At 35.6% G+C, this 12,682-nt stretch overlaps 1 protein-coding gene across 1 annotated transcript in view; it reads left to right on the top strand.

Moving 5' to 3' along the window:
- LOC135080870 (cell adhesion molecule Dscam2-like) overlaps positions 1-12,682 on the top strand; it is a 99,364-nt gene that overhangs the window by 53,652 nt on the left and 33,030 nt on the right. The window contains exons 7-8 of the mRNA XM_063975598.1: positions 3,264-3,345; positions 9,338-9,435. Coding sequence (XP_063831668.1) covers positions 3,264-3,345; positions 9,338-9,435 — 180 coding nt within the window. The remainder of the gene's footprint in view (positions 1-3,263; positions 3,346-9,337; positions 9,436-12,682) is intronic.

Raw genomic sequence — 12,682 nt, 5'->3', positions numbered from 1 at the left:
AGCTTCAGTACAGCGTCCGTTTCTTTAAATATTTTCCCAAAAGGTGACGCTAAGGCAAATAATGAAAAACGTGCCATCTTTGTGTTCATTTCTCATTTGTTCTGGCGAGACAGCGAGCGGAGACAAAGTGGGTTGGAATTGCGGGATCTAATGCCACGGGCGGGTCTGTCCATTGTGCTGATGCGGCACAAACAAGATGTTTTATGAAGCACATTACGGCTATGGGCCGAATTAGGCCGGTAATTTGTCGTGTTGCGGCGGCACATTCGGCTGTCGACGACGCCTGTTTGTGCCACCCCGATTTCATTACCGCAAAAGTTGTATTGTGGTTATTTAAACGTAATGAAAATAGGACAGTGTAATAGCACATGTTTTGTTAACGTCGAAACACAAAATAGGATATTTTATTGGTATTGCTATTCATAACGATCAAAAGGTTGGCCTTAATAATGATAAAGTATTAGTGAGATCTCTAAAATGGTCCACATTTTCTTTTGATGTTATTATGTTGAACGTAATATTGAAGCACGTTCTTTTGATACGAAATAATAAATTACTAGACAGGTTTAATAGGTGTAACGAGTTGTTTTCGAAGCACAGTACAACAACGGGTCGAATTAGGCCACCGATTTGTGTTTGCGGCGGCACATTCGGGTGTCGCCGTTGTTGAGCCGCTGCCACTCTCGGCACTGCCGCTCGGGTTCCATTACCATTACGCTCCCCGCAAAAGTCGATTTGCGGTCATTTGTAACGCTAATTCAATGTTATTTAACATTAGGTACTTGTGGAAAATACAGGCGAAAAGAAAATGTGATTTTATCAGCCATGATATTCTATGCTTTATATCTATGCAGTATAGAATCGAAAGTAGTTGAAATCGGAATCGTGTTAGTTACAGCTTTTACATAGCCGATGCGCTGAGTTGCACTGTGAAATACTCGTATTTCCATCAGAAAATTAAACAATAATACTGTTAAAGTAGAGCAGCATAAGTAATAAATTTGATTTAATCATACAATGCGTGGGACATAACAAAACATCGCAAACGTAATATCTTGCACTGCACCCGCGGGACAAGCGAGCGGCAGCACGTTATAAAACAATTACGTAACACAAAACATACAAAATTTTCTCGCTCCGCACTTTGAAAGAAAAACACAAATGTGCAAGCATTCCAGTTTTGTCTGTTTATGAGTTTCCCTAGTTCTCAAAGGGAGAGATATTGCGCTCGGTCTCGTATTTGAGGAACAAGACTGTAATTCCCGGAGGTTTTGTCTTGCGGCAACACATCGCACAAATGGAAAGATGCCGACATTCAAAGCGGGTTGGTGCATTTTTAAATTCCCCCACAGTGGCCGGTCCGTTCGCGGCAAAAACTCATGTGGGTTTGCCAACTAATGGACTTTTTAAATGCGTCCCTTTTTATTCGTGTGGGAGTTTATTTACATTGGGCGCTGCAGTACCTACTCAGCAGCCAAGTATTCCGATCACGCGGTTCTAGTTTCGCTCGTAGTAGATTCTGTTGCGATTAGTTTTAATTTCGCGGGACAGTAAAACTATTTCGTACTACGCTGCGCCAGAGCGCCACTGAGATTTATTGTTTAACTTTTTTCTTTAGCGGGACTTAAGTATTCCGAAATCGCTTAGTGTGTTTTTAAAAGCACTATTTTCACATTACATTGGAAAGGGTTTTGTGGCTTTGTTTTGCTAGTTTCGTTTCATTTGCACACTAATGTAATGTGAGACCAAAGTAAAACAATGATTTAATCTACTCAACATGTAATGTGGCTCGCTCCCCTAAATTAGGTTTTCGTGGAAATCAATTATCTTGATTACTGTAACTTGATATAATTACTCTGCTATACCTATCCCTGTTATAATAATTTTAAATAAACAGAAAGCCGACTCTGCAAGTTTTAATGTACAACATCTACCAATTTTTATGTTCCTTATTTAAAAGGTAGACATTAATCCAGATGAATTAAATAACTCCTGTAATTTACATTATGAAAATCCTCACAGACAAAGCCACGAGTAGGAACTAGTTAGACAATAAAGCACAAAACAAACCGCGCGGGCATATAACTCAACGCATCTAATATTTTATTCAGCCCGCCGGATTTACCTCATTTGTAATTACCAGATGTATTTTTATGAGCATTATAATTGCGGTCTAAAAGGTTCCTTTTAAATAGTCCCGATTGTATATTCAAGAACAACGGCTGCGCCGCTCGCAAAGCTTTGTGGATGAGACATTGCGATTCATTCGCGCATTTAAAAGCAAGACAGTAATTTCACAGGCCTTTGTCTAGGCCGGAGCGACGGCTTACAGGAAAATATGCGCATTCAGAATGGATTTTTATCGTTTTTCAAGTGGCGGGCATTAGTTGCGACTTGCGTGGAATCCATTCGTTTGCTTATGTTATGTTGATTCAGCTTTTGCGTTGGGCGCTGGATTTTTGGGTATGGAAAGTAGGGTGTGGTAAAAAATATTGGTAAAGAAATGCTATTCCTTTTTTATTTTTCAACAATTAATGTAGTCAGGAAAAGTTGTAAATAAAAGATAAGGAGGGCTAATGTGAACCAATTTATAATGTAGGTGTTTGAGCTCATTATGAGTACCACAGACTTAGTAGGTAGTTCGAATAGCGTAGTCAAGCCCAAAAGAATGCTAAACAAAGTTACCATCGTGAAAATATGTTCATGAGTAGATTCTTTATACATCTATTTCAGCTTCGATAAATGTTAAATACCAATTTATCGATTACATACTGTTACAAACAAGGTTTATAGCAACTACACGGGTTGTTTGAACGCCAGCTGACCTGCTGCGTGTGCAGATTGCTGAAACTAATTGGCCCTCGCGCTGCCGTTGTTTTATTTCACGTTACGGACCAAATAGTTTATGCACCGTGTGACCTTATTCGCATGAGGCGCATGACTAGGTCACTGTACTCTTGGAAAGTTCGCAGTATTGATTTTATTGCGCGCGCCCGAAAATATAAATGGATGCTGGTTCCATCCCGCGTAGAAGTGCCCGCTGATTTATGTTGGCACTCCTGAATAAGTATCGACTACCGGTACACCGGACCCACACATTCGATTACTTAGCAAATGAATCCTTTTCAAACACTCGGACAAAGCTAACGGGCGTGGCGGCGATCCCTAATCGAATTAGACTAATTCGATGATTGTTTATCGATGATGTTAGATCATTTAATTGAATTGGCCGTTTGATTGGAACTACTTTATCTGGTTCGCAGGTTTCATCAGGCTAAAGGAGGAGCGGCGAGGGTTCATCTGTGAAACTTTGTTGAAGTGCGAGCCGATACACTCGGGACAAAAGTGAGTATGTCATCCACTTACATTACATCTACTATGTAACATAGATACAATCGATTTGATGGAAAAACATAGTGTAATGTTGTTCGATGTTTTGATAAAATATGAAAATGCAAGTACCGAGGTGGGTATAAAATTTATTTTCTCTGATTATTCCAGTAAAGAAACTTATTTACAAGTACGGTAAGATATGGACGAATCCCAGTATATAAAGCTATAGAATTTGCTATCAGCTTGTAGATAAAAACGTTGCCTTTGTAATTAGCCCTAAAATCCACAATTTCAAAGGTGTTTCGTAAATCCGCGCCCGACAGCAAAATGGAAAAAATATCGCAAAAAAGGCTTTTTAAACGAGATAAAGTTTATCCAACTCAACAATTTGTCGTAAAGGGAATCTCAGACAGTCATAACATCGAATTTACCGACATTGTGTTTGCGGGCGGAGGTTTGATATTGGACTTTAGGGGCAAGGTGTAGGTTCCAAAATGGGTTAGTGTGAAGCCGTCGCGACATCCTCGTTATGTAATTACTTTAGACGGCGGGGCGACGACCTCGACTTTGACCCACTTCTGACTCTAATTTTCGCGTCTCACCCGTTAGACAACTTTATCTATCTAAATAGCTTTCTGTTGTTGCTTTTGAAAAACAAACAGTGCTGTTGTTGTTTTAATGTAAGGATTTCAGAGTTTACTGAAATCTTTACTACAAATCTGTACAGTAAAGTGCCTATACTTAAGCCTGAACACTTTCTTGTATATAAAATAAATTGTTCCTGAACTAAGCAGTTAGTCTAATAGACATTAAGGATTAACAATACATGCAGATAATTATTTATTGTAAATGCCAGTGATCCAACTGAAAGCGTTAAATTAAATGACTTCAGTTGTAATAATGCTCATGCTTCTAACATTTGTCCCCTTTGAGAATCGAACCTGCAACCAGTAATAAACAGTCAAACACAAATAACAATGCAAAAGTAATTTTCTTTCTACGTAATAGCGAAGTATATTTAAGTCAGATTAGTTGGTTTACGTTGGTGAATACAATCATAATCCTGCGATTATCTAGCATTGCTGTAATGAAACCGTTTTGTGATTTATGTCTTATTTACTTTTGCCCTTTACGTTAAATCCGAAGGGCTTTAGTAGAATTTAAATAAAACAATGGTAGGTTTTTGGGCCGCCGGTTGTCGTAATGTTTATATTTTCTGAACATCTGCCTACTCTAAAAGTTTGGCTGTAATGTTTTCTTTCCATTACCTATGATTTGGGGTATCTCAAAAGGGTTGAATAAAACAACAAGCCCTAAAAAAGGTTGTATTATCATAATCGACTATTTTCTAGGTATGATTGCCTTTGTGGGTTTTAAAAGCAACTTATTCTGGACTTTGAGGAGAAAATTTCTAATTTTTCTATCGAGTTCTGCCTTGTGGTGGTCATGAATAAAGTATGGCTGTAATAAAATATTTATAGGCTCACAAATTCAGCGTGAAAACTGACATGTACAGTATTTTATATACAACTAACTTTTGTTCGTGTTTTCAATCTGACACAAAAACATATTATGTTTAGCGCGTTCCGCATTTAATATTTGAATACAAAACCTACCTTGATTAATAATGAAACTGAAACATCTAAGATTTTAGATTGAAACTATATTAAAAATGCCCGCGGCTTCACCCGCGTGAAATTTAGTGTCACAGATCGGCATAAATTATAGCCTATATGTTAATCTGGGTTACAAACAATAATACTGTAAAGTTTCAACAAAATCCGTTCAGTAGTTTTTGTGTGAAAGCGTAACAAACATCCAGACATCCTGACATCCAAACTTACGCATTTAAAATATTAGTAGGATTATCTAAACAAGTTTTGTAATTAGTCATGCAAAGCAGAACATGTGGTCAGAAAAATCTTTTTGTACGCTTATTTCAGAGAAATTCTTCGGAAATCTATGAATACGTTTATATACCCTTGGTCTAGTGTAGTAGTGGCGATAAGAGCTGATACCATTAGTTTCCATTTCGTCCGGACACTTCAGCCGATTATAGAAAGATATCTCTTTACCAAAGTGCTCGGTTGCACAGCGGATAACCACAAACTCTTACAAGAGCTCTTCCCGAATTGGATTTTACAGTTCATTTCGTGTTGAATTGAATGCGAAATATTCACAATTGCGAGAAGAACATTTCACTGGGTTAGGTTTTGTTCCACTTATGGAAGAATTTCAATATGAGTAGTCAAATGGTCCCTCTGAAATCTTTGAATAGTGATGTGTAATCTTAAGTCAGATGGTCGACGAGAGTGTCTAAGTATAACTTACTTGTGATTAGTCTTAATTTTAGTGTTATTACATTGCGATTCTTTCATAATTTTGTGACGGTCACTTGAATCTGTGTTTCGCATTCCATTTCACCTATGGTAGTGGGTTCAATCCTCGCAGCGGGTAAATGTTAGTATGAGTAACGCGAGAAGGTAATAAAATTCTAATGCTATGTTATATTATTAACTAGCGGCCGCCTGCGACTTCGTACGCGTGGATCCCGTTTTACCCCCTTCATCTATCTTACGCGGTTTAGATTTTTTCATACAAATGTTTTTTCCCGCTAACTCCCGTTCCCGTGGGAATTTTGCAATATCCTGTTGTAACTAAGCTTTAAGTTTACTAAGGTACCTGCATGCCAGATTTCAAGCGTCTAACTTAAGCGGTTTAGATTTTTCATACAAAAGGATTTTCCCGCTTATTCCCGTTCCCGTGGGAATCCCTAAGTATCCTATAACCTGTCCAGGAGTATGAAGAATAATTGTACCAAGTTTCGTTAAAATCCGTCGAGTACTTTTTGTTTCTATAAAGAACATACAGACAGACAGATAGACAGACAGACAGACAAAAATTTTACTGATTGCATTTTTGGCATCAGTATCGATCACTAATCACCCCCTGATAGTTATTTAGAAAATATATTTCATGTACAGAATTGACCTCTCTACAGATTTATTATAAGTATAGATAAGTTGTCATAACTCATAAGCTATAATAGGTATATGCTTTTTATGTGGCTTGATAATAAAAGAAAGATACTTATTCAAAACATTTGAATTGAAATTATAACTCTAAATTTATCTATCTGTAGAAATAGAATAATAGAATAATAGAAAGTTTGATACTTCTATCGTTTTTCTTTGTTTTCCAACCCAGAATTCAGCGAAAGCCTGTTTAAACATTCACCGCACTGAAAATGGACGTAGAAAAATAATAAATAAACATTAAAGTTTTCATAAACAACAAGGATAAGTCGGAAACTTGTGTTTTTCCGTAATAGGCAGTTAAACTGCCGGCGCTAAGTATGTTAATGCGGAAACTTGGCCGACTCTCCCACTCCGATATGGTGAAGTTCGGATGGGTCCAGGAAATTTTTTACCGTGATTTTACACTAAATAAACGATAGAAAAGAGTTCGCACTTTGCTGTAAAAAGGTTGGAGCTCCGGACTAATGTAGGTTAAATCATTCATCGACTGAACTTGAGCAGTATAAAATGTGTGTTTAATGTTTCATAAATATTACCAATAAAGAACGCGATAATTATTCAAGATGCCTATCTATTACATACTTAATACATAGTATAAGGATGTACACCTTAATATCAAGCTTAACACTATGTAGTTGTAACAATTAGGTACCTAACTATACGAAATTGGCATGTGTTGCATATTCATTCGCCTCAGTATTTTCATGAAAGTTTTAAGTTACTAATGGAGTACCTCCATCCGTAATGTGTATAAAATTCAAAATGGGTTTTTTATTTCACACAGAAAATGCATTATAGCATCCATTTGTAATCTGAATATGAAACAAATTTGAAAGTGCTGACGCATGTACGCAATCTATAGCCAACTTTCATCAGTAAAAAACCGGGATTTTTGTTTCAAACTGAATTTACATACGAACATTCTACTAGAACGTAATTGGTCGCTTCTGACGTATCTATTAAAAAAAGATCAGTCAGTTCTGAGCGGAGCCTGTAAAACTTTTTTTGCCTTGCAATGATTTATTTATATTCACTTAGCTGAACTCCTACAAATATGAACGTGAATTTGGGTGGATGAGTGGATGTTACGCAAAGACTTTAGTTAGTCGAACTTTCAAATAATTCTCATTACAATATTTGATGCTATAAAATCGTTCTTTTAACAATTTGCCATTTAACTATGCTACTAATATCTTAATTCAGAGAAACAACAAAATTTGCCAGCTATCTCTATAATTCGGTACGACTAACTTATATTAGCTACGACTTGTTTTGAAATGTCTGGCTGTTCTCGTTGGTCTGGTACCTGTCCCAACAGGCGAGAACACCAAACTGGCAAATTACAGCCTTTAAAGTCAAATAATTAATAAATTGAAACGTTTTCTTTGAGTACAGTGCCCTTTATGAAATACAAATTAAATCCTGTCACCGTACGACGAACCTATGTTGATTCGGATTCCCTTAAAATGTAGCCTTTTTGATCGTACACAAGTAGCCACTTTGTAAAGGTGTACCTTTGACTGTAATTAACGTTCAATAACACAACAGGCTGATTGGCAAAGATCAAATGGCACTGTGAGTCCATGTTTGGAAGAGATTTGTGATTTCTTAAGGTGAGTATAGACTAAAGCATTTTTATGCAAAAAGAGATTTGTGATTTCTTAAGGTGAGTATAGACTAAAGCATTTTTATGCAAGTAATGTATGTAGAAATGTGTAATGTTGGATAGTCATAATTGGCCTACAAAATCTACTAAAAACATTATTATCACAGATTGATATTGTGCTGTGTACTATTCTTAAATAAATAAATAAAACATACATGCGATTGTTGTCGTTATTACTACCTACAATTTACTCAAAGTTTTTTGGATATTTTTTACAAACAAGGCGCCAATATAGTTCCAGTGTAATGTTGTTGAATTTTTCGTCAGTTCTAGCTGGTATGCTGAATAATTCTAGAGTCACAGTTATCCCGTAAGAGGGGGACAAATGGACGGGAGCGTCGGTGAGCAAAGCCTCTTAAACAGGATGCTCAGCCACTTAGGGCCTGGCGACCTAAAGCCGGCAGATTAGCTCGCTAGTACGTACAGGTGATAGATGGGGTGTTGTGAGATTGACAAATAACAAACAAGTGAACAACTAGTTAAAATTTAGTTACGTAATGTAGTCTACACACCAAACCCGTTGACCCGCCGAGGTGAGGCGACTTGTCAAAAGTCATACGAAAGTACAAGTTGTTGACATGATCCTTTTGAAATAAAGCCGGCGACACGTCACCAGGCTGTCGGCGGGTTTGTGTGTAGTCCTTAAACGGTAAGCCCAGGATGGGCTGACTGTGGCCTTATACAAAAATTTCTAAACGGAATTCAAAGCCTTTGCCCCACTGTGGATCAACATACGTTAAACAAACAAAGGAACAACGGACGACTTCACATCAGTCATATAAGCTGCAATATAAAACCACTTAGACATAGCTCCCAAATAGTAATGTGAATTTATGTCCTACAAAATAATAAATAGTACCAACTAAAATACGTGCCTAATGTTGCAACTGCATTATGGCCGTCTCCTTGGCCGCATGACACTGGCCACTAAGAAAAATGTAATTTTTTCTCGATGACCAATATCGTTTTTCTTTTGTTTTTATTTTCTCGCTCGGCTCTCGATTTCTGTAAAACACTAGTCTTTGTAAATAATGTAAGTAGGGATATTAAAATTTACGTTTGTACCCCGTTAATCGATTTACTCTAACTAAGATAACCCGAAGGACTTAAACACGCAAAATTTAGGCCCTTCAAATCACTACACATAATATACCTTACTTTTAGCTATTAAAATGGTGTTCACAGTCTTGTGTATTTCAAAAATGGTATTTCGTAACACAGTCCCGTATCGGACAAAGCGACTATCCGTCAGATTCTGTGAGATTGCCCGGGGATGGATACATTTATCTTTTTTTTTCAGGGACAACTTCGCCCTCGTGTTTCGCAATGGCCGACAAAATCGAAAGTTTGGATGTGACGTCCTGGAGAGTTTCCAATTGCCAGAACAGAAAACACATGGTACGTATTTTTAATAGCTTTTTTTTTATTTTAAACCCAAAGACGTCTGCTAATGCAAAAAGGCTTCCTCCAATTTGTTACTAGCTTACACTGGTAACTTTTAAAAGTTACTTAAACACACTTTATGAATATTTTAAATATAAACAAATTAAATAAAAATAATAAAATGATATATTACATAGCTATACTTTATTTAAAATGTTAAAAAGATTTTTATTATATTGATGATAATAATTTACTCGTATGTAAAAATTCATAGAGCTCAATTAACGTGTAGCTAAAATGAATTTAAATAGGTTGTAAATGAAGAATTCGTCTATTCGAGTGTAAATTCGATCTCAAGTGATGTTTCGTAATTTAAAGTTTTTCTCTGCTGTATTTTTATTTTCTTAATATTGAATATAATGACGACATCTTATGAGAACTCATTTAAAATGTTTCTTATCAGACCAACGCTGAGTGATTATTCTGGAATCCTCAAAACGTTTACGTTATATTATTAATGTTTTATAGACGAGCGGTCGCGTGAGATAACAATATTCGTGTTCTTACACAAAAGAACTTAATTTTCTTTTATGAGAACGGAAATAATCCTGGAAATACATTTCTGAGTCCTTTCCATTTCTGCTCAAGAACGTTAATGTGGGAACCGCAGTGTAGGATAATGTTACCTAATGCGAGCATTTTTTTAAATTCCATTAAACACAGGTTGTAATGGTTACTTATTTTTACAGAGCATTCGTAGGTGTAGTAGTACGAGTACCTAATACACGTACAATTTATTACCTAATAGGTATTTAGTTCACTCATTGCATTTGTCACGATTATGACGTAACTCGCTGATTTATTGATGACATGGTGCAATGAACATTTATGACTATGACTATGACTATGACTATTTTCCCGATGTGCTTATGTCACCAATAGCCTTATAGTTTACAGCCTATGTTCTGTATTAATCTACATTCTAGCGAGTAGTTTTTCTTTAATAATATCAAATTTAAGGCCATGTTTCCCCCTTCAATATCGCCACATAATCACATCCAGCTATGTGCAACAAGCTTTACGAATATACAACATTTTTTATAAGATCTAAGTAAGAAGACTTCGTTATATCTCCCTCCTTCATCCAGTACAAAACTGAAATAGAGTATCCTTTCAAGCTATGTAAAAGCTTAAGTTAGGTCGGAAATACAGTAGCAGCTCCATAATAAGACAGGCAATAAATATGAAGGTTAGTTCCAGCGCTGAGATATTTCGTTCCCGACCACACCGACCTCGTATGTTTTTATTTCCTGTCTTTATAGAAGATGTAGTAGGTACAAGTAGGTACATTATTTAGTTTCAGAGTTGTGTAGGTATGTTATTAGATATAGGTACTCTAAAGTTCCATTATATTTTAAGAAAAAAATACAATATTAACGCGATGTAAACTTCATTCAGAGAGCACAATTTTCTGAATTTGTTTGAAAGCATTAAAAATAGTGTACGCTATGTAATATTTGATAACATAGGTATTCCGCAAAAAAAGTGTTTAGATTACGCGAAAAAGATGAATCCCATGTCTCTGGCACTGAATAAAGAAATGAATTTGGTAAAAATATTGCGAGTCATATTATTATTTCACACTAATTTACAGTTTTTTTTTAATATTTACTAGAAAATATTAATGTGATGTTACAAAAATGTGTAGGTACACAAAACACGAGTGTAACTCGGCAAGTATTTTTCAGATAAAATATGTTTTTCACCGACCTCAAAGTATAAATCCGAAATTGTTTGCGAGAGTTTATCCCGCGGAAAAATACAAAACATTTCACAAACAGTGAAATGATTGCAAATTAATGATGACAAATCGCAACGCGGGGCTTGTACGTACAGTAAAATAATCAATAAGCAAATTGCAATTCAGTCACGTATTTCATTTCGTCAGTCATTTATTTTTCATTAATACCGTTATCAATAACATGTTTTGATTTTTCAGTAAAACATAATGTTGATTCGATTGAGATGAATCTGTTTACTTATTGAAACGAATTTCACTGGAAATTTTTGGATTCTACATTCGTTCTATATCGAAGGTACCTATCCTAATATAGTATCTATGGGTACTGATGTTAATCCAGTGATCAGAGTATTCGCCTTCCTCGACTTGCCTTTGATTCTCTTTTGTTATAAAAGAACAATCACTAAGGTTACACCACCTAACTTTGACAGTAAGGGAGAGTCCTGTAATTTGGACCAGTTTTTTTCAATCCCATTTTACGCATAGTTTTCTTTTGTTTTTGCTAATGTCCATGGTATATAATAAAAGAGAAATTATTCAACTTGTTATTTCATAGGTATTAATCAACATGATTTTTGTATATTTAGCACAAATCAACAAAATACGAGTTCAGAGCTTCGGTCCAATTTAGCCAACCGGTTCGATAATTTGTACCACATGGTTACTAAATTGGATTTCAATAAATTTCAAGCCTATAAAAAAACCATGGCAAAATATTATACGATACATTCATAACAAATTAGGTAACGAAAAGGAACAGTTGTTAATAACATAGACAATCGATATTGTTTTACACGTTATCACGATTTTGAGTACAAGTTTTGTAATTCGAATTATCGTAACGCACACTTGTACCTATTCTACTCTGCCAGTCTTTTGTTTTCATTTATTGTTAGTCATACATAACTATGCTATTATAACTTCAAAATATGATTTAATAAAAAATTTTCAAAAATCCTTTGGTAAAATTCCATTCAACTTGATGTGGTACAATTTAACCGACTAGGTGATAGTGCTTTTAAAAAATCGGTAAAAAATATAGCTTATAAATACCGAAAAATGTTTCAAATAATTGTGATCTACACTAATTTACGCTTCTAATTAATAAAGTAGAAACACTGTGTGATTTAATTTAACAAAATTACAAACTAAACATGAATTCTCAAAAGTTACTTGAAAACAATGAAAAAAATCTTTTCAAAATAAAACACACGTGTTATATGTCACAGCAAAAACCATATGGCCAATATTCATTGAATTTAGTTGTGTATCGCTGAGTGTTGCAATTACAAACATTCAATAAATACTTTACGAAATATGAGGGTGGTACAATTTACCCGGCGGTACAATTCGGTATATTGTACTCTCCCCTAACTAACGATAACCGGTGTTTTTTGTATGGAATTTGACAGATTTTTGACGTTGTCAAAGTTAAAGCAAGATGGTGCAACCCAGCCTTAG

The sequence above is a fragment of the Ostrinia nubilalis genome, chromosome 18 (genome assembly GCF_963855985.1).
Source record: "Ostrinia nubilalis chromosome 18, ilOstNubi1.1, whole genome shotgun sequence".
In the NCBI taxonomy this organism is placed as follows: Eukaryota; Metazoa; Arthropoda; class Insecta; order Lepidoptera; family Crambidae; genus Ostrinia; species Ostrinia nubilalis.
Note: the sequence above shows the minus strand (reverse complement) of the source record. Positions and strands in the feature narration are given on the sequence as shown.